A 20,968-nucleotide genomic window follows, 5' to 3' on the forward strand; every position below is an offset into this window, starting at 1 on the left:
TACCGGAGGTGCCTGTATGTGACAGTTACGTACAAAGAGCCGTAGTGGCTGCTAATGAGGCGATATGGAAAATGAACCGAGAGAAAGGCTTCGAGGTTGTTGAAGTAAACAGGGTAGTGAGAAGGTGTGGAGGTTTTAAACGAGACGGGATCCACTTCAATTACAGGCAGGCACGAGAAGTGGGCTGGCGACTTGGTGGTCGTGCTGTTGCTTTTTTAGGGGGCCACGGGCGCTAAGGTGGCCAGAATAGGTAGTAATGAAGAAGGTCCCCTAGGGAACATCAGAAGAGCATCGCCGTCGATAACAGAAAAAGGAGGAAAGCAAGAAAAAGAGCTCGCCATGCAATACAGCATAACATAAGGCTACATAAGGATAACATACAGGCTACATAAACATGCAGGGCAGCAGAAGAAAAGAAAAGTGGGCAGATATTGAGGAGCAGTTACATAGAGAACAAATAGGGGTGTATGCGGTTACAGAAACGCACCTTAGAGACTCAGAAGAGTCGTCAGTGATTGAGAATTATGTTTGGGAAGGGTGCAACAGAACTAAGTCGGAAAGAAAGGGAGGGGGAGTCGGAATGCTTATCCATCAGGGAGCCAAATGGAAAAGAGTAAATTCAAAATGTCAAGAGCATCTTTAGTTATCAAATACAATGAGTGGGGAAAGAACTTTGCTGGGCGTTACGTATTTGTGGACCGAAAATAATTGCACAGAGAAGAATAAAGAGTTAGTGGAATGCATAAGAGCTAAAGTTAAGGTTTTCGGGAATGGGGCTGAAGTCGTCCTATTAGGTGACATGAATGCCCACATACTGATTTAGATGGCTATACTGACAACAACAGGAAGTCAATGCTAGACCTTTGTGAGCAACATAACCTCGTTATTGTGAATACAGGGCCTAAGTGTAAAGGTCAGATCATGTGGGAAGTGGGAAACCGGCAATCAACCATTTATTACTGTCTGATGACAGAAGGAATTATTGATAAGTTGAGAGAAATGGTCATTGATGAGGAAGGGTATAGCAGCATAGGGAGTGACCATAAGCGCATCATTTTGAAAATGGGATATGTAGTTGGGAAAGAGAGCAAGGAGTCAGTCCAAATTTGAACTCTGAAGAAATAATAAGTATAGTCACTTGAGTCGAGGAAGAACTTGGCAAATGGGCAAGTATACAGTGGGAATACGGTGAGCTTTTAAGTGTAATAACGACAGAAATATGGAAACAGAAAGAACATGTTCGTTGGAAAGGAAGAAAAAAACCGAAAAGCTGGTGGAACAGGGAGATACGTGAAGCGATCGCCGAACGACAGAAAGCATCTCGAGAGCACAGGCAGGCAAAGAATGCGCAGTTGCCGCAGGTTGAAGTAACCAGTAAATGGGAAATATACTGGGAAAGAAGTCCATGGTTCAAATACTGGTGCAAGCAAGATTAAAAGGTGAAAGTGAACGTTGGTTATCAGAAATACGTGAGAAAAAGAATGCCGCACCTAGAATATTTTGGAACCCCATAATATTCTTAGGCAGGAAGTCATGAACAATACAACAACATATCGTAGACGAAGATGAAAGCAGACTGGAAGAAGAAGCGGCAATAAATTACATCCGAAAAATAACAGCCGAATCTTTACAAGGCAATGCCGAGGTTGTATTTGAAGGAAAAAAGAGCATAAAAGAGACCCAGGTGGAAAAGGAGCTGGTGATGACAAATTTCAAGTGGAAGAAAGCTGAAGAGAAAATTCCTAAGCGCACAGCCACAGTGCTAGACGAGGTTCCCGTTAGGCTGATTAATGAACTAGGACCAAAAAGCAAGGAAGCTCTGGTGAAAGCAATGGAAAAAAAATTTAAAAGATAGACGAATACTAGACAGTTGGCGACAAATTAGAATGAATTTAATTTATAAAGGTAAGGGGGAGAAAGAATTCCCTCGTATAGACCGTTGACCATTGCATCGGTAATATCCCAATGGACCACAAATAATCCACAGTACATCCGATGGACGTTTAGCGCCGGACGTTTGGACATCCACCGGATATCCCCACAAATCCAGATGACATACGGCGGATATCTGAGGGACCGTCCCGTGAAAAAAAAAGGCGTTCAATCGGACGTCCCGTGTATGCCCTTATCGGACATTCGGAAATCCGTCGGACCTTAAAAATGGACGTTTTTAAAACTAAATATCCGAACAATGTCCGCTGGATAAAACAATCTGGACATGGACATCCCAGGGACATTTGTGGGATTTTAAATGTGGATATTGATTACAGAAACGTCCACGAGATGTACAGAGGACATCCATGATAAATCCGGTATTTATCCATTGTTCGGTTTTGTTGGGGTGTCACCTTGCTGGTACTGCGGCTTTTTCAATGCTTTAGAAGCTGTGCTATACCCAAGAACCAATGTACCAGTTACAGGGATATGCTGCACTTCCTTTACTGTGAAAATTGCATCCACAAATAATTAAGTGCCGCTAAAGGAACTGGGACCATCTTACTGGTGCAGGTTGCAAAGGTGAAAATGTACGTGGACACAACATCCACGGCAGAAGCACATGTTGCAAACTGGCACATTCAACATATTTAATGTAAGTTCCATTGGTACACAGGCATCAGAAATGTATATGTGCAGCTTCCAAATGCACAGAATAAGCCAGAATATGCATTATGTATCAACTCCAATAGTCATCAAAGTTGTAGATATTAAGCTGCATGAATGTGAAATCAAATGATGTAATAAGCCTTTTAATGAAACTTGCTCAGCTTTTTAGGATGGCCTAACTGAGGCATAGACTTGCGCATAAACTGCAGAAACATTGGATCTTTATTTAAAAAGCATACTGTAAGAACATGCCTGTGTGCTTGGCACAGCAAAACATAACCTGTGCCTGAACACATTAAAGAAATGCCCATAAGGACCCACAAGAAATTGAAAATCACAAAAGATGCCAGCAGGAGTATATGTTAACATTGACAAGATCAGTACAGGGGCACAGAAGAGAACTAAAGATTCTTGAAGTGACCTTAACACAGAAAAATTCTAATTGTCAACTTAATGCAGTGATGTACATACACTTTATAAAGGAAAAAGACTAGAATAAACTGACTGCATTGGTACCTGAACTGTGATATCACAAATATAACTAAACAAACAGTACAAGAGAACAAGAAATATCTGGCACAATGACTATGCACACATTTTCTTGCAAAAAGGCACATAATGGCATCTTCGCAACAACAGCAATGCACATGATGCAAAAACAAACTGGCTGTTTCATTGGCTCAATGACTAGATGTTAAACTTGCATATAGACTGTGGTAGCACTTCTACCTTGTAAAACTGTAGACGTACCCATCAGACTTCACAGAAAAGTTCTTTTGTACAAAGAACAATGACACTTCACTGGAAGCAACTTACATATGCACGAAAGTGACTAGAATCCTCCCATAATACAAAATATATCATAAAAGTATCTTGCACAAAAGTTCTGTACTAAAACACACTAAGAGCACTTCAATAAAGCGCATCCTTGCTTTTATAAGCAAGATGCTCATAGTATAGGACACAGATGACCAAAACATTAAAAAAAAATTTTGTCTTGCTAAAAGTATCTTGCACAAAAGTCTATACATATGCGCAACAATAGTCCCACAAGTATGGCTTTACAGCAGCAGCAATATAAAAGGAATCTTCCATGACATAAAAATTATATAAAGTAAAAAGCTCTCACAAGTTATTTTACACAGGCACAATATTGGTCTCACGAAGGGGTAGCTTTGCAGAGGCAGCAACATGCATAATAAAGGCAGAGGTTAGAAAAACCCTCAAGATCCAGTGACAAAAAGTGCTTTGGACAAAGGAAAAATAATAGCATCTTACAAAAGCATGTCTTTGCAATGGAGGCGATTCTCAGCCCATCAAGCACACAAAAAGACAAGAGGGAAAGGCCTGTCCAGCATTTTTTGCAATGAGTGGCTGGCCTTTACTATTTCCAGTAAGGTCCAAGGGTTAGCCCACTGGTAGCATGAACACACCAGCATGTGTTTCCACAATAGTACACCACAGTGACGTTATCACACAATAGGCCAGTATGTGTTCATTTCACAGATAGAGCACGTTAGAACACGACACTAGCATAATGCAACAGGAGCAGCTTGTTTGCTATACTTATGCACAGCATGCTTCAGTGATGCCCGTATATGTCGGGGTCAGTCCAAGCTGCAATTGCAGGATAAAAAAGCTAACATATTTATTTGGTCTTTTGAGGGTTCCTCTAAATTGCCACTAAGGCATGCGTCGCAGTTTTTTCATTCCTTGCGCTCAGAAACAGGAAATGGCTGGGATTCTCACAGCCATGCAAAGATGACAGATTGTGGACACTTCACAGCAGGGCTACAGTAAGCGTGGCATTTATGCAACAGTGAATGTGCCACTTACGACGGTGGCCTACAGATACAAGCAAAGGATTCAGGATCCTCCTTGCGAGCATAGGTCTCAGGCAGATGAGCAAGACTGCAAAACAGTCGAATTTATTCCTGGCAAGCCAACCGCTTCTGTGCAGAGAAACCTGGGCAATGATCCCACGGAATACACTGCCTTAGCGTTTCACACATGCATGTGGTTTTTGCCGCTTGTGCACTGCATTGTGCACGAACCATGCACTGGTGTGTTTATGCTAACAATGGGTGGACATGTAGATGCACATACAGAACAAACAGAAATACTCTGAAATATTGAGGTAAAAAAGATCTTGCGTCTAATGTAAGTATTTCGCACGCAAGTTTTGTACAGTAGCAGAATAACAGCTTTTCAGAAAACCATGGCTTTGCAATGGTAGCAATTTCACTAACACAGAAGACTGCCATGACATTAAAAACAAGAACAATAAAAAGTTCTCGCACACAAATTCTGCACAAAACCATATTGATGGAGCCTAGCAAGAGCATGACTTTGCAAGTGATTTGACAATGCAGATGACAGGCAGAATCCTTCCAATGCATGAAAAAAAAATTCTGCAATTGCACTGTGCAAAGTTAAAAAAAAATCCCTGAGTAGCTGCCTCTAGTCCACGAAACATGCCTTGGCGTAGCCCAGCAGATCCCCAAAGTTCCACCAGATGCACACGCCCACAACCAAGCAGCCTCCGATGCCTGTGCAGTCTTCAGGTCATAGCTGCAGTGCTTTACAATGGAATGGCCTCCACTTATTCTGCATGAAAGTAAAAGAGCAGAATGATAAAAAAATGTGAGGTTTGGGGAAACAAACGAGTACAAGCCTCCTTTGTGGATAATGATCAAGCCATTGCAAAATCAACATCCTGCTCATATGAGTGGCGACCTGAAGGGGCCAGCCATGCTGTAGACAGCTGGTTTTAGCTTTCAAAGGGCACTTTTGCAGTCAAATCAGATGCAAAAATGCAGTGGCACTCATAGGAAACGTGCATGCATACAGCATTATAATGCATCGCACTGGTCTCCCACTCTGTTCTAATCTAGTGTACGTCCCTACATTCACTTCATTCAGGTACACCTGTGCTATGAAGATTGTTACTCATGGGAGAGCTTCCTGTTTATACAGCAGAAGTGGTACCCATATTTGTAGAGATCAAACCTGCATGCCAAATCTCTGTGGTGCATCATCTAAGCTGCTGTATTCATGTACACTTGGGATAGCAGTTGGCAAGGGCATACTTAAGAAGTATGGTCAACATAATCCCTCTCCCAATCCCTTTTTGATAAACCTGTTAGTGCTGCGAGTGTTCGTCCCACCCACACAGCAAGTTAGGCTTATGTGCTACGAGTATGACTGCAGCATGATCCTAGGTAATACGCAACTATTAGGTCTTTTTCTTTTCATTCTTAATGCAAAAAATGCACAGGCATGACTTTAATACACCGTTTATCACTTCTAACCTAAAATCACAGCTGATGCATGCTGAACTAGAGCTGTCTTTTATACCAGCTACATTCATGGAAGGCTCCTCTAAAAGCAGAGACTCAACTACGTACACATACATAAATGAAGTACAGGCAACAGTAAATTTTTAATTCAGAAATCCAGTTAACTACTAGCAGTGTAGTCATACTGGCCTACATTTAGGCTGCTTTAAAATATCAGTCTTGATCACAATGCAGAAGCTTGAGCTAAGTATTAAACAGTTCCAACTGAGCCATGCAACTCAGTTGGAGAAACCCATGTCCATTTCTAGTGGAAAGCCACTGTGGCCACTATTATGATGTGAATTCATGTTGCTAAGTGGTAATTTAATTTACTTATTTCCTTTTTTAAGTTTTTTTTCTAAAAGTGCCCAAGAACAGCTATTATGCCTTAATATTGTTGCATTTCTGTTACACAAAGAACACAAAACCAAAAAACAAAACATCTCAAACAACAGCGGTACAAAGTGCAACAAAAAATTGAATTAATCAAATACACGAGCCAGATAATGAGCAAATAGTAGAGCTAATATATCAAGATCACGATGCAAGGTACTTTGTTGTGTTACAAGAGATTGTTATAGCGTTAGAGGTGCATAAGGAATTCACATATAAAATGCTAGGATTAAGCAATTTAGGGCGAGGCATGCATAACGTTGCAGCTCACAGTAACTGCGGACAGGAGAAGTGTTTGTGAATTAGTTTATACAAGAATAAGTAATCACGGTATTTCCGCCTTATTTGTAGGGGTCTAATATTATACATGCGCAGTACACACTCGTAGGCATAAGATACACGGCGTCCAAGAAATGGATTGTACAGGACACAAATGAAACATCACTGAACACATCCAATTTTTGCAACATTAGTCAGTCAAATTACCGTATTTACCCGCGTATAACCCGCGTATAATACAGTTCCATACAACAGAACTAAACTTTAGCTTCGAGCGGACAAACAAAGAATACGAGAGAATAACACAGCTCACATTCGTAAACTCTTTACTCTATTTACTCGCATAATGATCGCACCCCTGAATTTTGTTGTCAAAATTTGATTTTTTTTCTTTCCCGTGTAATGATCGCACCCTGAACTTGTCACAGCGATATGTTGTGTGCCAAGTCTAGCTAACGATGATCGCGCTTACCATCTGTCGAATGCTATGTGAACAACTCTTGAAGACATACCAAGTGATCTGCACACACCCAACTTTCTCTTTCTTAACAGATGCCTCATTTCATTCCTTTCATCACTTTCCACACTTCCATGAAAAAAAAGAAAGCTACAACCAAACTTGTCTCGGCTTTATTATTTGTAGGCTTTATAATGGTTTTGGTCAACAACAACACAAAGGGCGCCTTTCGATTCTTCTCGTATGCACTCGTAGGCACGCAACAAATCGCGAGTGGCAACGATAGTGGTCACGTTTGCACTGATACGTTAGAAGTGTACCCTATTAATACGCCGACGCTCGTAACGCAGCTAAGATATTCGCCCACCCTTAGCGGAAACGTGCCGTATTAGGATAGCAGTGAAGACAAATGCCGCAGTTTCCACAGCGTGCCCAACATGTGTTTCTATGTCACTGGCAGCTAAGCGTGCCCCTCTCTGTTTCTGTCCTCTCAAATTGGACATGGCTACGCTACTGTCGCAAACTTGCCGATATTAACGATATTATTCATTACTGATACGGAAGAAACTGTTTCAATGCACGTTAATGTACTCACAAGAAGAAAAATAATCGCGTCCAGCTTGCTCTGCCGGCCACCATTTTTGTTTTGGTGTCCCGCACTGACAGCAGCAGCTGCCTGCTTGTCATCCCGCAGCAAATGCGGGATGAAAAAAGAATTCTTTTCGTGGGAAATTTAACCTGAATTGCACCCCTGAATTTGCATAAATTTTTTTGACAAAAAAGTGCGATCATTATATAAGTACGGTCATCTTTGATATAAGGCCTAACTTTCTGTAGAATGCATTAACGATGCTTGAAGCATGTTCTTCGAAAGTTAGCCGGAAGTCAACCAATATTTTTGAGTCGCGCTTACAACTCGCTCTTCTCAAAGGAATGTTATCAAGTGAGTATTCGGATAGTAAAGGGTACATTCTGCGATTAAAGAAATCAACAAGCGGCACCGCCTCTCAAGCTGCTGAAAATCGGTGGGGTAAAAACATACCTTGAGGCAGGCAGACCTCAGCGCTTGGCTTCTTATGGCTGCCGGCCCTTTCTGGAGCATGCCTTAGCCACGATTTGATGGTGTCTTCAATATCGTTAGTGCTGCCTTCTGTCATCCGTCTTGCAGCAACTGAAATAAGCAAGTTCCCACTAATGGTGAGAATAGCAAATATACCTTGGGATGTTAAGATGAAGCTTTACTTCACTAAGGTATCGTATGCGCCTTGTACGTCCCATTGTTTTTTTTTGTGTGTGTCCGTGTCCTTTATGCACAACTGTACATACGAAGCTATAGCTCGGGCCCAACTCTAATGCTGTGAAGAAACACCTATGAAGCAGCACCTAGACTGTTTTGTATGGGATTTATTGAATTTACGAGAGAAAATTAAGGTCTAGTCACTGCTGGAAGCAAAATTTTGATTTAGGGTGTAATTTTTTACAAAGATTTAAAAAAAGCTTTACAAATATATAACTCTGCATCAGACATATCGCATTTCAGTAAATTTTATTTTATATAGATCACCTAAAGCAGACAAAGTTGAGGGAGAAATTTGCTGCAGCTTACATGAGCTTGTTAGAACGTCTACACGGGTTTTGGAAATGTCCTATTCACTAATAGGTAGTATATTTGAGATCGATGTGAAATGTATCAATTTTGTCTGATTTAGGCGTACTGTTAGGTCCAGCTTACAGAATTGCAATAAAATGAATTGCTGAGATACAGTTATGAACTTCACAGTTTAGTTCAAATTTTGTAAAATTTAGGGATCTTGTAAAACATTTGACGCCATGAATAAAAATCTGTTTGCTACAGTCACTAGATTTTAACTTTTTCCTTTAAAAGTAACTTCATGAATTTCATTGCAGTGACTGCGAGAAAAATGATTTCTGCTTTTCCATGTAGTTAGATAGCAGCACCCGAGCGAAAGCTTCCCTTTAAGAAAAATGCATAAAAAGAACAAAACACATAAAAGGCAGACTTCACTGTGTAAGAAATGGAACTTGAAAAGCTCTAATGAAATCCCAACAAGCAACGCTGGTGATATCTTTTAGACTTACTGACAACTATACACCAGGTAGCAAAATAGAGAGGAGAATGCAACTAATCCTTACTAATATACCTCATGCTAGACACTATTATTTTCATCAGCCACCACCAGGTGATCGACAACACACCCAAAAGCTATCATTACAATAGCTCAGTGCACTGGAATAAAAGGACTTGTGTGGCAGCAAAGGTGATTGCTCAACACCACCAGCCTTCGCTAACATCGTGTCCACTCATATGAATCGCTTCCCAGTAGCCAGCGATATACGAGGACCTGGTGCAGCAGCAGTGATGCTGTAGATGACCCAAAGCCACACTGCGCTTGGTGTGTACTATATTGAACTGTTTGCACTAAACCACTGTGTAATAAAAGGCTTAATAGCTGTCTATCGAAAGCATAAATTAAGTTCATCCTAGTGCTCGTACTCATTAAAAGATATAAAGAGAAGTTTCAACTCACCAATAATTGCAGCTGTAGTCTTCAGACTAGAGAAACTAAGTTTCCCCTTTCGGCCAACCCACGAAAAAAGTGTGGCCAGGTCATCATGATGGGTGTATGCAAGAATACGCTTTGTAGCTGCACTGGCATTTCTCCCTCCAAGGTCTGTGAACTCGCGAACCTGCAAAAAACAGATTTCGAGTAAATGTGTGCGATGACAGAAAATGAAAACTAAATGTATGGCTATGCCAGTTGGAAAACGCCTGCTGCATGGCATCGTTGGCAAACATGTTCACAAAAGAAGCTGTCATGCAGCACTCTCATGCCATAGAAACAGCAAGTCTTAGTGTTATTTTCTTAAGCATACAGCAACTCCAAGCAAAGAGACCTATAAGAAGTTACGTATTCATTAACATGGCCTTGTGGTGCAGAAGACTAGGTGTGTCTTCTTTGCACTCTGCCAAGAATAGCTGCTGAAACCATTCCACTGCACAATCAGGCTATTACACAACTGCCACAGTGGCAGAGACTGGTCAGCGGCTTCCTGTTTGCTACTTTCCACTAATGTAGCCACATTTCTATGCAGAGCATTATGCATATGCATCAGCTCACACCTAATCAACAATACCATGCCATAGGTAGGATGACACAGTTGATGCAGCTAAGCGACATGTCAGGGCTTAAGGTCTGCATATTCCCCAGGCAATTTTTCAAGAAAAATTGCCAATTGGAAGATGCAACTCTAAAGCCACAGGGGTAAAAAATAACTAAATTCTGGAGTGTTATGTGCCAAAACCACGATGATTATATGGCACACCGTAGTGGGGGACTCCAGGTTAATTTTGACCATCTGGGGTCCTTTAATGTGCACCTAGCATAAGGTACATGAATGTTTTTGCACTTCTTCCCCTTTGAAACCACCTGGATAAGGTCAATCAGACCACCTGTGATCAGTTCACTGTGTGGCTGTGTTCCAAGACATCAGCTTTACAGAGTAGATGGTAGAATAATGCAATGAAGAATACCAGCGCTGTAATGGAGGGGTGTGACAGATTTTAATTTCAGATATGTAGAGATGTTCTTCCTTTGCTGGTAGAAATTTTAGCAATCCAACATAGCTCATAATTATGAATTCAGTGTATCTAAGCTCAGAAGTTGCTGGAAGATGTTTTTAAAATGCAACCTTGCCAGTAAGTATTCTGTGCATTGGGCTTATCTCAAGTAGGGTTTATGTTGGCGCATACTGTCGTGCATACTTTAAGTCATTCAGCATACATGAGTCGTAACTGCAAATGGTTTTCAGTACAGACACAGAAATCTCATTCTTAAGCATACATTCAGCAACTGCAGCTGCAGCGTGCATTGTCCCTGTGCAAGTTATGTTCGCAAGATTATTTCTGTACAGCTACGCTAACCTCATATGCACTGACCTGTTTCATGCAACAGCATGCAGTTGTAACTACAAGCAACAGGGGCGTACACCACTGAATATTTTTTTTTTGCATTCAAGTGCTCCCTATTGTCTATGCTAAATTCAGGAAAACTACGTACCAAACTCGCAGTCTTCTCTTTGTCCAGGCTTTCATCAAAAGCCATAAAATCTTCCAAGCTGCGGAAGGGGCACTCGATGAGTGGATCAGTTCCACCAAGAGGCTGCTTTACATACATGTTGCACAACTTTTCAAGCAAATCCCCATGGTGTTGTTGCGTAAAACGCACGATGTTGAGCAGTCGGAGCACATGCTTCTTGAAGCCTTCAAACACAAAAGGAAGGAAATGTGGCAGTCAGGAACCAAACCAGGTAGGCATTTCATAGGCCATTTTTTTTCTCATCACAGATTACAGGCAATTATTTTTGCAAGATATGTTGGAATGTAAGAGTGTCTTTGATTAGTACACTTTAGGTAAAGAAATGTCCTTTCATAAAAACATTTTGATGTGCTACTAAAATATCAGACAATTTTCTAACTGCTAGCAATTTATTCTGAAACAAAGAACATTGCATTGTCCCAGAAACTGGCAACGTCTCACACATCAGCAATACAAAATAAGGCACAATCAAGTTGCAACATATAACGAATTCATAATGCTTTGCACCATGCCTGCTACATTGAACCTAATGAGACAGATGCACCCTTCCTTGGAATGGCTTGAGGCCATGGAACAACATAGATTTGAAACAGGGGTCTCAATAAATAGCCTCTGTACAACAGTCTGAACACGAACACATTGCCTTTGAAGCTTTTGTGACTGCACGTATGCGCTACTACACGAACTTCAGTGCAAGACACAATGCAACAAAACAGTGTTGATGCAATGGGTGTTTAGGCACACAGTGAAAAAAAACTGCGTATTTGAAAGTTTATGTAAGTAATGCCATCACACGTTAAAGTACATTCACAACTTTAAAAAATTTTGTAGTGAAGTATTATAGTACAATGAAAGCTTACTATTGTTTGAAAGTTCGTCACGGGAACCTGAGGGTACACAAGTCCGTTGGTCACCTGCACAGTAAAGAATAGTGAGCATTTAATGCATCCCGCTCCAAATCATATTGCAGCTCAAAATTGAACCTGCAACCTCATGCCCAGAACAGTTTCTTTTTTACATTCTAAAGACTAATGTGTCTGTGTAATTTCACACCTGCACACAGCTATGCAAATCTCTCCTCTAATACATCAAGACAGTTTGCAAATGAATTGTAAGAAGGTAACCTCAAGCTTTAGCATTAAAACATTCAATATACATAATAAATAATGAAGCAAGTCAGCTAACTATATGACATGACCCATTATCCAATTCAAAACTAAATCAGGCTGGTTTATCAACATAGCTGCCAAGAGCCTACTTCTCACTTGAACAGAAGTTTAGCACCCTAACAGCATAAACTGAAATTCAAACAGGAAATAACTGGCCAGAACGCTTGCTTTACATTGCTATATAGATGTGTCATGTACAATGGCTTGCAAGTCTGTTTATGAGCAAACAGTAGCCACAAGTGTACGTTCTTTAATGCGGGTGAACCTAGAAATGAAATAATACACTGCTGTCACAAGTGCTTAGGTTTGAATTTATGCCAAAAGTAGACGTTAGGTGGCCATGCAAAATGAAACACAAACCAAAATCAACAAGGAAACGTATGACCATTCCTTGATTTGTCAGCCCATATGTTGAAGCCCTCACAGGTGACAACAAGAACAATTCAATTAATGGCTTATATTACACAATGGGGAAGCACTTTATTCTTTGTGGATTAGGAAGCTCAAGCTAAAATAGATTTGCGCTGTATTACCATTGAGGCACTATCTATAAAATGTCAGTCACATACCTTCAGACTCTTCACAGCTGTCTTGCTGCACTGAAGAAGCAGAAGAGAGGCCTGGGAAATAATAACTCACCAGTAAGCGAAATATATTAAATTGACTTTTTAACTGCTAAGTGTCAGGATACCATAAGTAGTAGAAACAAGTATTTTGAATTCACCTAGTGGGAAGTTGCTTGGTGGAGCTGGAATTTGCTTGCTGGAGCTTTGCTTGGCCTTCTTGGGTGGCGGTGGTGTGTCAGGCTCATCCGAGTCAGACCACTGAGCTGGTGGCCTCCTTGTCCTTTTTCCTTGAGACATTTCCGATCCTGTGCCCAGGTCTGATGTATACTGGCTGTCATTAAGTTTGGCCCTTGCTTGTTCATATGTTGCTAAAACAAAAATTCCACATTCAACTGATTTGTATAGAACAAAAAAGGCTTTTATGTACACGATACATACCAAATACCCCTTTCACTGCTACGCTGTAGCACTTCCAGAAGGTGTCTGGTGGTACAGATTTCTTTACTAAGGATGTCACTCTGTTGCCTTTGAGGTTGTCTGGCCACGCACACTTGTCACCCTCCACCCAGGTCACTGGCACCACCTCCACCTGTTTGTCCTCAACGAACTCAGCGATCACATAAGCCATCTGAAAAATGAAGCGTCAGAAGTATTCAATGGTGGCGAAACAAGGGAAGCCTCTGCCTGGAACCAGTGAAAAAGCATTTTCCCAAGGGACTTGCCTTCACCATAATGACGTCTTCTTTAAATGTTGGCTGCAGCCAAGGACAGCCGTTTTACTAAAGTTCAAGTATTTCAAGCCCTTTGGCTTGTTTGAATGTCGGCTGTAATAAGCCACGTTATGGATCGTTGCACCTATGGACCAACTATCCCAGCAGCAAGTTGTGATGGGAGCGGTATGTGTCACCAAGCCATTTAATCTTAGTGCCAGTCAAAGGCCATTCCCAATGAAATCCGATTATCCTTGCCCAACATGATCTGGCTCTCCATCCTATGCCTGCGAATTTTCTAGTGGCATCCTACTACTTTGTCGAAGTGCCCTGCCCTTGGCACTCATTTTGCTACTCTTATAGACCAGCTATCTGCGCCAAGCATTAATCAGCCACCAGGCTCAAGACCACAAACCACATATGACAGGCATTTGTCACGAACAGCCAATAAATAACCTTGAAAATAAAGGCATAACATGGCAGCATTCTGCCAATACTAACCTGTGGAAATATGGTTGAGCAGAATAGGACTGTGCGGTGAACTGCCCTACAGTGAGTGTGCATGGGTTAATTACAGGATTATTTGAGGCTTATTTCTTTCATTGCTCACTGTTACCCTCCTTTTCACTGCATGTTTCACAAATAACTAAACGTTACGTAAGGTAAGCCACTAAGGGCTGCAAAAACTCCGGGATTATGAAAATGCACTACACTAACCTCTATAAATTTGCAGATATTATTTGAAGTTTCCGCGAATGCTAGCTAAATCTAGGCCTTTAAATTGTGTGAAGCTCTGGAATAACCAGAAACTTTCCATTCAGTGGCAGCTTCACCATTTTTTGGAGGTTGTGCAGGGGCCAAGGCTTCAGGCCCGATAGCCCTGATACAACATAAATGCCCATTCTGGAAGACTCAAAGGGTAAAGAATAGAAATCTTCCTTGATGAGAAACTCTTGGCCAATTATGCATGGCTGCTTAGACCCTCTGATATAGGCTATGTTTTTTGCCAGAACAACATGGCCATCCTGTGCAAAGCAGTTGTCTCTTTTAGACAATGCAATTGTATATGCATCCCATGACAGCCTTTCATATTCAGGAGGGCAGCATTCCGGCAGCAGTTCTCCTCGACTGTGAGGACGGCTAAAATGTACAGGAATTTCATCCCATGTCTGTCTGCGTGTCCAAGACTGGCTCTCTACCATCCTGTTGCGCAGCTGCTCCAAGGGTTTTCCATGCTTGCGCAACTGCCTCTTGAGCACCTGCATGTTGTTCTCAAATGGGAAGGCACTGAAGGAGTCTAGCTCTCCATGTATTTTAACATCAGAAGCAAGATGTATGAGGCTGTGCACGTTGAAAGAAACATGCTCGTCACCATACAATTCGCGGAAATGTGAAACAAAGCATCTCAAGAGCTCATCGGCATAACCAGCATGCTCACGACACAGCTCCTTGTTTGCAAGTATAGATAATGACGCATGGAGCAGCAAAAAGTGCTGGTATAGATCATCTCGAAGGCAGAACTTGAGAAGCAACGGGCCTGTGTAGAATACAAAAAGTCGGAACTCGACTGCCTTCCAGCGGTCGAGCTCATCGAGTCCACGTGGCCTACGGGGAAATTCACTAGGGATGTGAGGATTTAGCAGCTTGCTCTTTTCATTGAATGTGTGCCTATCGAGAGGTCCCAAACGAACCCGCAGTGGTCCAGAAATCCACAACTGGAGCAATTTCCGCATGACACCCAGTAATGCAAGATGCATGTAATCAAGAGGGAGGTCATTTACAATGTCAATGGGCAGGTCCAACAGGCCAGATTCTCCCTTGTGATGTTCAACATCATGCTGCTCCCTGAAACTCTCATCCGTTCGTAATGGACAGTCCATGTCGCAAAATACTACTTTTCCATTGATGTAAGATCCCTCGACTGTACACTTTGCGCAACCACTGTACCCTCCATGGCCTTTTGTCATAGTAACGAAAGCTCGCGCTGGAGCATCACAGATGACCGAGCCAACTGTCACCTGAACAGTGTCGCCATTGATATTCACACCTTGCACAAGCAAAGTTTGCAGCTCTCGAACAAAAGGCCTCAGGAAATCATTAGACGAGGATGGCTTAGACTGTCCAGCAAACGCACCCACAACAAATGGGGGCACATTGCCGCAACCACGGGGTAAGCACTGTATGGGCCACAGTTGCATTTTGGAGCTCTTTGACAAGGGGAGGCCATCTACATTAAATGAGAGTGGAATTACAGCTGGCAGCTTTTCTACATGAGACAATGAACGCTGAAGACCCACAGCAAGTCCGAAATGACAATACTTTCCTGGCGCCAAAGCACAAATGGGAAAATCATCCAGGTTCTTTCGAGGGGTCTGCATAAGTGTACGACCATCCTCCGGTAACTGATGAAGTCCCCCCTGTGTCCTTAGCGTCTTCAGCAAAGCTGTTAACGCCCTTCTTTTGATACCATATTCGTTTGCCCATTCACGCAAGGAATCCTGCAGTCCGTCATGTACGCTTGTGCGCTCTTCACTATCACTGTCACTACTACTGCAAGCACCAAAGTGAGCAGACTCAAGATTGACTTCTGCCCACTGTTCCCTTTCATCTGCGTCTACGGACGTGAGGTCTTCGCAACAATGCTCTTCAAATCCCGCGATTGAGCGATTTAAGTTTTCTAAGCTGTTCCCACCGCTGTCATGTGGTGCTTCGAGAGGTTGAACAAATGCTATTTGCTCCGAGTCATGCCGGCTACTTTCACAACCCCCCTGAACTCCTTCTTTCGCAAAAACATTAATAACTTTCCTTGTCTCCCTGCTTGCCTTCTCGCAAGCACGCCTGTCGGGTGGTCGCGACATTCAGTGCGTAGGAAGCGAGAACAAAGCAGTTTCACTTGTACGCATAGGCCTACTAACAATAGCCCTAACCGCACTTTTGTGAAGAGAGTCGGTACAACCCGCGCAGAAACTGGCCCTCGGATCACACGCACGGTACAAAAGATATCTTACCGCGTTTCCAAAGTGCAAGGTCGCAGTGCGTCAGTTAAAAGGCGCGCGAGAAAGGCACCATTCAATAATATAAAACGCGCCACGGCACCCGCAGAAGCCAGCGAATCGGCGCGCACGTTCGTCGCTTTTCACACACATTGATGACTATGACGATTGAAGGTGCATATTACAAAAGAGTAACGTAAACTACTGAAACCGAAATGCCACAAAGCCTATTAAACATTCAAAATACCATCAAAAAATTTTAATAGTTTGAGCAGAATACAAATGCGCATAATTCATGTTGCTGAAAAAAAAAATGAAAAACAGTTCTAGTACGACGGTACGGCTTGGTGAATCGATGCCCTAATACACAGAACAGGAACATCGGTTTTGTTAACAATACAAACATTCATTTGCTCAGAACAGAACAGAATAAACGCGTGGACTATAGCATACTATTTTTTATAGAATGATGCCCTTGTACTCCACACTGTGGACTGTGGCCGGTGCGCGAGGCCGCACATAAAGGTAAAAATCCGCACGCAAGTGCTAGGTCAGATTTTCTTTAGCCCGTGTTCAAAGTCCGGGTTCTTAAATAAAATATAAGTGAATCAGCGAATTTCGTCTTTTCCCGAGTGTTCTACCTAGGATATTAATATTATGGTGGCGGTATATATATATAGCTCGATTTGGGAGATATAAATATTGAATTAAATCATCGTAACCATCGCCTGTAGCTTCGCATCTGTGCATGCTTATGTCCAGGGCATAAATCAATGGACGTTGCAAGGCATTCCTAGGCGGACATCCGGGGGACGTACACCGCTGGTCAATCCATAAACAAACATCCTCTGGACGTCCACCGTATCAAAGTATGCGGACATTATGTTACGTCCCAAGAACTAGGTCCCCTGTTCGTACCACGGATATTGTTTCCCGGACGTGGACGTTCGGATCTAAATCGGATATCCACTGGATATCTGTGGTCCATTGGGATACAGGCTAGCAATACAGGCAATCAAATTAAAGCTTCAAGCATGGGCAGAGAATGATGGTATTTTGTGAGAACTTCAGAATGGCTTCAGAATAGGCAGGCATTTAGATGATAACTTATTTGTTCTTAATCAGTGTATTGAAATATCAAAAGTAGAAAGCAGACCGTTATATGTGGCCTTTTTAGACATTACAGGAGCCTATGACAACGTAGAACGCAACATTTAGTGGGATATTCTGGAAGGGGAAAGCTTCGGTGACGATTGTCCACAGATTTCGAGAGCGATTTACCTAGAAAATACCGTTTGCGTTGAATGGGAAGGGATGAGGAGCTAGGAGTTCATATCAACAAGGGACTGAGGCAGGGGTGCCCTTTATCCCAAGTGCTGTTTATGATGTACATGGTGAGGATGGAGAGGGCGCTAGAAGGAAGTAATATCGGTTTTAATCTCTCATACAAACAGGCGGGTACAGTAGTAGAGCAACAGCTTCCAGGTTTATTTTATGCGGACGATATTGTGTTACTAGCTAACAAACAAAGTGATTTGCAACGTCTGGCTAATATCTGTGGACAGGAAGGTAACAATTTAGGTTTAAAATTTAGTGTTAGAAAATCAGGTGTTATGGTATTCAATGAAAACAGTGCACAGACAGTGGTGATACAGGGCCAGAAAATACCTGGGGTAACAGAAGATAAATACCTTGGTATATGGATAAACGAAGGCAATAGATATATGGAAACACAGGAAAAAATATTAAGAGTGAAGGGGAAGAGAAATGCAGCCATAAGGAAGCACATAGCGCTATGGGGATACAATAGGTACGAGGTCCTCCGAGGTATGTGGAAAGGTGTAATGGTTCCAGGATTTACTTTTGGAAATGCGTTTGTTTGCTTTAAATCAGGGTTACAATCATGACTCGACGGGAACCAAAGGTCAGTGGGTCGCCTCGCATTGGGCGCTTACGGGCAGACTACAAATGAAGCTGTGCAGGGTGATATGGTCTGGACTAGTTTTGAAGTGAGTGAAGCTCGCAGTAAAATTGAATATGAAGAACGCCTGAGGAATATGGAAGAAAGCAAATGGGCTGGGAGAGTGTTCAGGTATCCGTACAGGAAAAACATTGATTCACAGTGGAGGAAAAGAACTAGGAAACTTACCAGCAAGTATGTGGCCTGTAAGGTGGACAACACAACAACAAAGACGGCCAAGCGGAAAGTCGGAGAGGCTGAAATAATCTCATGGGTGGCGGCAATGGAAAGGAAACCTGCCATGAGTAACTACTTAAGAGGAAAAAAAATGCAATCAGGAAAGAAGCATATTATGATAACTCAAAGGGAACCTCATTAATTTCCAAGCCAGATCGGGATGCCTTAGAACACGCACCTATAAAGCGAGATATAAGAAGGAAGAAGAAGCATGTGCTTGATGCGGTAAAGGTAGGGAAACTATGGAAATTGTTTTATTAGAATGTGAAGACGTCTATGCAGCGGTTGATTTAGGCACCACTGGCCTCCTTGAAGCCCTTGGGTTCAGCGAGAGCAGTGGAAAAGTAAACATGTCCGCAATATGGATGAGTAAGAGGCGATTGGAGGATTGGTGGAATGAAAGTAAAGAAACGACAAAAAACGGAGACGTACAAAAGCCCAGTTCGCAATAGGGGATCAGAAAAATTGGTTGTGGGAGTTCATAGTGCTTTCTTTCTTCGCTAGAGCAGTGCGGCATTGCGCTGACTGGTGTGCTTCTAAAGGCATGAACCGGGAGAATCCAACTGTCTAAATAAAAAAAGAACATTGCGTTTTCCGTTGATCATGCTGACGCAATGTGATTTCTGCTCAGTGCTCTAGATGTCAACGTGAGGAAATTCAACAAGGTACGTGTAAACGGCAGGAGTGAATATGACTCCCTTGAGGTATGGCTAGAGCAGTGTGGCTTTGCGCGGTCCGGTGTGCTTCAACTGGCATGGACCGGGACAATCCGACTCTCCATTTAAAACAAAGCATTGCGAGGGCCTTTGACCATGGCTAGAACTTTAGGTCTACAATAGTCTTTCTAAACGGTACACGAATTATGTGACTATATAAACATCTACACTCTATGTTGCTTTCACGTCCCTACATTTTTTCAGCCGCTGCATCGTTTTTCTTGGTCAAATACCTTCTATATTTCCGGCCACTTAGCTGGTCCCATCGGGTAGAAACGAATGTGCACAATGCCTCGCCGGTGCTCTGCCATCTGCGCAATAGCATCGTCCCGGTGTTAGTCCCCTCGGCTCGTCTTTTCCACTTTTTTTCAGCATGCTTAACTTTGTTGTGCCTTTTGTCTTTTAACTCTTTTTGATTTCTTGTAAACCGAGGAATTCTTTTTGTGAGCCTGTTGAGGCCAACAGTGGACGACAGCAAGAAACACATAACAACTGCAAGTGAAGGTGACTTGGAAAATTCCAAGCATCCTTCTAGAAGTGGCCAACCTCGGCCTGCTCTATTGTTCCTGGCTTCAACACGGCTACCCCTGTAACATCAAAGGGGAAGAGAATAAAGAGTATCTATGGCTAGAGCAGTGTGGCTTTGCACGGTCCTGTGTGCTTCAACTGGCATGGACCGGGGGAATCCGTTTCTCCATTTAAAACAAAGCATTGCAAGGGCCGTTGACCATGGCTAGAGCAGTGCAGCTTTGCGCTCTCCGGTGTGCTTCTACAGGCATGAACCGGGGGAATCCAACTGTCTAAATAAAAAGAGCATTGCGTTGGCCGTTGTTCATGCTGACGCAATGTGACTTCTGCCCAGTGCTCTAAATGTCAACGTGAGGAAATTCAACAAGGTACGTGTAAACGGCAGAAGTGAATATGACTCCCTTGAGGTATGGCTAGAGCAGTACTGCTTTGCGTAGTCCGGTGTGCTTCAACTGGCATGGACCAGGGGAATCCGACTCTCCATTTAAAACAAAGCATTGCAAGGGCCGTTGACCATGCCTAGAGCAGTGCAGCTTTGCGCTCTCCGGTGTGCTTCTACAGGCATGAACCGCGGGGATCCGACTGTCTAAGTAAAAAAAAGAGCATTGCGTTGGCCGTTGATCACGCTGACGCAATGTGATTTCTGCCAATTGCTCTAAATGTCCACTTGAGGAAATTCTACAAGGTATAGGTAAACGGCAGCAGTGACTACGACTCCGTTCCCCAGGTGTGTCCTTCCGTCCATGAGCCGCGCTGCTCTCGGCATAACTTCATTTCTCAGGCAATCATCAGTAAACTGCGGGAAAAGCACAAGGATGCTGAGATTTCGAGCGAGCGCCTCCTTGTGACCAAGGACGGTGTCAGGCATAGGCCTGACATTGTTCTCGAGCTCAAGGAAAA

At 42.7% G+C, this 20,968-nt stretch overlaps 3 protein-coding genes across 3 annotated transcripts; all 3 read right to left on the reverse strand.

The window, feature by feature from the left end:
* Positions 1-2,808: 2,808 nt before the first annotated feature.
* Positions 2,809-12,099, reverse strand: LOC126518542 (uncharacterized). Its single transcript, XM_055065052.1, has 5 exons — positions 12,050-12,099; positions 11,151-11,353; positions 9,621-9,780; positions 8,114-8,242; positions 2,809-5,211 (listed from the first exon to the last, which is right to left on the reverse strand). The coding sequence occupies exons 2-5, from the start codon at positions 11,265-11,267 to the stop codon at positions 5,207-5,209; spliced, it is 411 nt and encodes a 136-aa protein (XP_054921027.1). The 5' UTR covers positions 11,268-11,353; positions 12,050-12,099; the 3' UTR covers positions 2,809-5,206.
* Positions 12,100-12,814: 715 nt separating this feature from the next.
* On the reverse strand, positions 12,815-13,579 carry LOC129381849 (uncharacterized). The gene is made up of 3 exons (XM_055065046.2): positions 13,363-13,579; positions 13,083-13,292; positions 12,815-12,978 (listed from the first exon to the last, which is right to left on the reverse strand). Exons 1-3 carry the CDS (start codon positions 13,550-13,552, stop codon positions 12,920-12,922), a joined length of 459 nt encoding a protein of 152 aa, XP_054921021.2. The 5' UTR covers positions 13,553-13,579; the 3' UTR covers positions 12,815-12,919.
* An 829-nt stretch (positions 13,580-14,408) lies between these two features.
* LOC129381853 (uncharacterized) lies at positions 14,409-16,557 on the reverse strand. The gene has a single exon (XM_055065051.2). The coding sequence runs from the start codon at positions 16,490-16,492 to the stop codon at positions 14,411-14,413; it is 2,082 nt and encodes a 693-aa protein (XP_054921026.1). The 5' UTR covers positions 16,493-16,557; the 3' UTR covers positions 14,409-14,410.
* Between the last annotated feature and the right edge of the window lie 4,411 nt (positions 16,558-20,968).

The sequence above is a fragment of the Dermacentor andersoni genome, chromosome 1 (genome assembly GCF_023375885.2).
Source record: "Dermacentor andersoni chromosome 1, qqDerAnde1_hic_scaffold, whole genome shotgun sequence".
Classification (NCBI taxonomy): Eukaryota; Metazoa; Arthropoda; class Arachnida; order Ixodida; family Ixodidae; genus Dermacentor; species Dermacentor andersoni.